The sequence below is a fragment of the Salvelinus namaycush genome, chromosome 15 (genome assembly GCF_016432855.1).
Source record: "Salvelinus namaycush isolate Seneca chromosome 15, SaNama_1.0, whole genome shotgun sequence".
Classification (NCBI taxonomy): domain Eukaryota; kingdom Metazoa; phylum Chordata; class Actinopteri; order Salmoniformes; family Salmonidae; genus Salvelinus; species Salvelinus namaycush.
The window spans coordinates 9373208-9378014 of record NC_052321.1 but is presented as its reverse complement, the minus strand read 5'-3'; the positions used below and the strand labels follow the sequence as shown (position 1 = coordinate 9378014).

The window sequence follows — 4807 nt, the reverse complement described above, 5'->3', positions numbered from 1 at the left end:
GAAAAAGGTGATTATGAAGATTGCTCCTCATCGGTATGTACTGTAGGTCTAAACAGTAACATCCTGTTGACTTGTAAGGGTTGTGTCTTGTGGTAAATGTGAGTTGTACTATCAATAGATTGAACTGTAGGTGGGGTTATACAGGGGGCTGTGGATAGAGGGGCCTCTATATATAAAGGGGCTTGTCTGATTCCTAAGTCACTTTACCAAACCCCAACACGACTTTTACTCTTCACATCTCCACCACCGCAAATCATGAAGACATCTCTGGTCCTCCTTGCCCTCAGTCTGCTGGCTTGTTCAGGTGAGATTTTATTTAACTCAAGTACTAACTACTGTACATGCAGCATATACATTGGGTCAGGGTGCAAGGGGAACTGTGGGCAGGGGGCCTAAATCAACTCCAAGTTCACCTTTGGTTTCAGTACAATACAAGTTAAGTACCCATCACGTGAGTGACTGTATAATTCTTTCTTCACAGTTTGGGAAATCCATGGGCGAATACCAAGAGGTTTTAACCCTGATGACCAGGAAGTAGTAGAAGCACAGCCGGAAAAGCGCATGGTAATAGTATGCTATGGTCAAAACGTTATGAACTAGCAGAAAGTTGCAGACAGTTCTGCAACTTCCTATTGGAATACTCAACCTGATACTGTGTAACAGAACTTAACCATAGACATAAATGTAACTAAAAACATACATGGACTGAAGAAACTATTGTCCAACCTGACTTTCACTCTCACATTACATTTTCAAATGTACTTACACCATAACACTGAATACATCACACCATAATTTAATTATTAATAATACTTTTTGGGGGAGGGCTTATATTTGTATTATTTCACAAGTTTGTCATGTAAATGTATTTTTTTGCATATCCCAACTCCCCCTGAGACACCCACATGGAGTGGGGTCACGGTCAGGGTCACCATTGTAGAGAACCCCTGAAGCAATTAGAGTTAAGGGCCATGCTCAACTGCAGCGCGACAGATTATTATACTTTTTTCTGCCATGTCCTTTCTTGTCTGTTTGTGCTTTCCAAAGGAGAACAAGCTATTGGGAACCTGCTGGGTGTGTAAGTGGGCACTGGAAAAAGTGAAGAAATCCAGCTCCACTTCCTCTAGCCAGGTAGCTACCATAGCATTACAATTCATAAGTGGCCCTTCAATAAATTGCACTATTTACTATTTACTGTGATATTTCTCTGAAAATGTCAACTGTTGTTGATGATGATTTCTTGTCAACAGGAGGAGCTAAAGCAGAAGCTGTTGTCTGTTTGCGATAATGTTGGCTTCCTAAAATCTATGTGTAAAGGCCTGGTGAAAAAACACTTGGGGGTGCTGATTGAGGAGCTTAGCACAAGCGATGATGTGAGGACCATCTGTGTTAACATTAAGGCCTGCAAGTGAGTACAAGAAACCGTTCAACATACTCTTTAGTCACTGTTCAGACAACTTTCGGGCTCCTGAGTGGCACAGCAGTCTAAGGCACTGCATCTCAGTAATAGAGGCATCACTACAGACAACCTGGTTCGATCCCGGGCTGTATCACAACCAGCCGTGATTGGGAGTCCAATAGGGCGGCGGACAATTTGCCCAACATCGTCCGGGGTAGGCCGTCATTGTAAAATAAGAATTTGTTCTTAACTGACTTGCCTAGTTAAATAAAGGCTAAATAAAATATTGAACTAACGGTATAGCCATGATCACTTGTGCTTAATAATTTAAACACTATTGAGTAGAATGTATTCATCAATATGAAAATATGGGTTTATGTCTTCTGATTTCCACTCATGTTGTCTTTTTGTGCAGCTTTAGACCAAAGGAAGTTTTGGACCTGAGCTACTGACCAAGCAGCCAGTATCCAGATTCCAAAGTGAGAAGATGGATGTTCAGGTGTCAAGACAATGCTATGCTGCCAGCCTCTTGCTCTTTCTTTTTCAAACTAGTCACAACACAAGCATATAAATGGATGATGAAGTTATTGGAATGATTATGTTCTGAAATAATGTTGTGGGAACATGTATTATAATTATGCAATGGCCAAAGGCCAGAGGGGGTGTGGTACATGGCCAATTTACCATGGCTATGGGCTGTTCTTATGCACCATGCAACGTTATGGTATAATGGCCCTATCCCACAAACCATCAAGGTGCCTTGATGCTATTATAAACAGGTTACCAACGTAATTAGAACAGTAAGTTAGTCGTTTTGCGTCATACCCGTGGTATATTGTCTCATATACCATGGCTTTCAGACAATCAGCATCCAGGACTCAAATTATCCAGTTTATAATAGTGTATGTGTCTGTCTTAAATTGCATTACATTTTGTATCATCTACAAAGGTAAACCTTTTGCTACTTTAGTCACATATGTTGAAAAAAAATTATGTTTGTTTGTGTGAACTTTTTGTCCAGGAAAAAAATAAAGGTCAATTGATAGAGAGTACAACTCCTTCTTTGACACCTCTAACATAACTCTAGAAATGTATCTAATTAGAATTTTTACTGATTAACATATAGTAGAATTTGTTTTATGATAAAGCATTTAATTAACATGTCTCGGAACTCATGTTGGCAAACTTTTTTGTTTGGAATCTCAGTTTTCTGTAAAGAATCTTGATTGCTTGTTATGTGGCTTAAAGTATCTGTCCAGTGTTTCCAGATTTCTATGAAATATGACTTATAATGAATTACAATATGAGTTTAAAAGTTTTCCTTCCCAAATGTTTAATTAAGTTTGTTAAAAAGCAGCTTTTCTGTGAATGGTGTGGGTGTACACCAACAAGAGAATGGGGTGGGCGTATACCGGTCATTACAAATATTAATGTGAGTATACTGCTGATTGGCCAGCTCATCCTCTTCAGGGAGATGACATCAAGTTCTATGAGGAAATAGCAAGCATTTGTGGTCTGTTTATTAAGATAAGTTTGAGATGGGTTTTTTTAAGTGTTTTTTTCTCCAATTTATGTTTCTGCTACAAATACGAGTATAGGATAAGTCAACAACAATATTTGGGTAGGAGTTGATCGAATACGAACTTTTGCAAGTGAGATTTTCACTGTACGGTTACTTTAAATGACATCCAGCAATGGCTTTCGTCTGAAACATTTTTATAGAAATATTAATTCTAGAGATACTCCATGTCATCAATTAAATGAAACATGACATTGCTAATACAGTACCATGCCTCTGATGAAAAGCTATTTCACAAATTACGTTGAAGAATAATGTATTTTTACAGAACTCACTTGCAGAGCTTAATTTTAGCTAAAAACTATCCGTAGTTGAAAAGTTATTCAGTCAGCAGCATCAAACTGATAAACTTATTGCACAAACTTTTTTTCACAAAGACTAGAGGAAGTCAATTCGATCACAAATGGTCTCCAGCTGTTGTCTGATATTTCCCTGTGGAGTGGAAACACATTAAATATTGTAAACCATAAGATTTTATCAAGGCTCATACAATCTTATAACAAGCGTTAAACCTGCAGGCCTGTTTAAATCAGATCAAGTATATTTGTCACATGAGCCGAATTCAACATTACAGTGAATTACAGTGAAATTCTTACTTACAGGCCCTAACCAACAGTGCAATTTAACTAAATAATAGGTATTAGGTGAAGAATAGATAAGGAAAGAAATAAAAAACAACAGTAAAAGACAGTGACAAATAACAGTAGCGAGGCTATAACTGTAGCCAGGCTATATACAGGCACCGGTTAGTGGGGCTAATTGAGGTAGTATGTACATGAATGTATATTTTGAGTGACTATGCATTAATGATAAACAGAGAGTAGCAGCAGTGTAAAAGAGGGGTTGGGGGGACACAATGCAAATAGTCCGGGTAGCCATTTGATTACCTGTTCAGGAGTCTTATGACTTGGGGGTAAAAGCTGTTGAGAAGCCTTTTGGTCCTAGACTTGGCGCTCCGGTACCGCTTGCTATGCGGTAGTAGAGAGCACAGTCTATGACTGGGGTGGCTGGGGTATTTGACCATTTTTAGGGCCTTTCTCTGACACAGCCTGGTGTAGAGGTCCTGGATGGGAGGCAGCTTAGCCCCAGTGATGTACTGGGCCGTACGCACTACCCTCTGTAGCGCCTTGCGGTTGTAGGCCGAGCAGTTGCCGTACCAGGCAGTGATGCAACCAGTCAGGATGCTCTCAATGTTGCAGCTGTAGAGCCTTTTGAGGATCTGAGGACACATGCCACATCTTTTTAGTTTCCTGAGGATTTGTTGTGCCCTCTTCACGACTGTCTTGGTGTGTTTGGACCATTCTAGTTTGTTGGTGATGTGGACACCAAAGAACTTGAAGCTCTCAACCTGCTCCACTACAGCCCCATCGATGAAAATAGGGGCATGCTCGGTCCTCCTTTTCCTGTAGTCCACAATCATCTCCTTAGTCTTGGTTACGTTAAGGGATAGGTTGTTATTCTGTCACCACCCGGCCAGGTCTCTCACCTCCTCCCTATAGGCTGTCTCATCGTTCTCGGTGATCAGGCCTACCAGTGTTGTGTCGTCTGCAAACGTAATGATGGTGTTGGAGTCGTGCCTGGCCACGCAGTCATGGGTGAACAGGGAGTACAGGAGGGGACTGAGCACGCACCCCTGAGGGGCCCCTGTGTTGAGGATCAGCGTGGCAGATGTGTTGCTACCTACCTTCACCACCTGGGGGCGGCCCGTCAGGAAGTCCAGGATCCAGTTGCAGAGGGAGGTGTTTACTCCCAGGATCCTTAGCTTAGTGATGAGCTTTGAGGGCACTATGGTGTTGAACGCTGAGCTGTAGTCAATGAATGGCATTCTC

The 4807-nt window shown here is 41.1% G+C and overlaps 1 protein-coding gene across 1 annotated transcript; it reads left to right on the top strand.

Annotated features, from left to right (window-relative positions):
* Positions 1-213: 213 nt before the first annotated feature.
* On the top strand, positions 214-2427 carry LOC120059821 (antimicrobial peptide NK-lysin-like). The gene is made up of 5 exons (XM_039008874.1): positions 214-304; positions 482-564; positions 1048-1131; positions 1251-1408; positions 1815-2427. The coding sequence occupies exons 1-5, from the start codon at positions 256-258 to the stop codon at positions 1849-1851; spliced, it is 411 nt and encodes a 136-aa protein (XP_038864802.1). The 5' UTR covers positions 214-255; the 3' UTR covers positions 1852-2427.
* Positions 2428-4807: the final 2380 nt, after the last annotated feature.

Bases quoted from the DNA above. Each gene is read 5' to 3' on its own strand.
- LOC120059821 (XM_039008874.1), top strand. From the start codon at position 256: ATGAAGACATCTCTGGTCCTCCTTGCCCTCAGTCTGCTGGCTTGTTCA. The intron at 565-1,047 runs GTAATAGTATGC...TGCTTTCCAAAG, and splicing joins CACAGCCGGAAAAGCGCATG to GAGAACAAGCTATTGGGAAC. The intron at 1,409-1,814 runs GTGAGTACAAGA...CTTTTTGTGCAG, and splicing joins GTTAACATTAAGGCCTGCAA to CTTTAGACCAAAGGAAGTTT.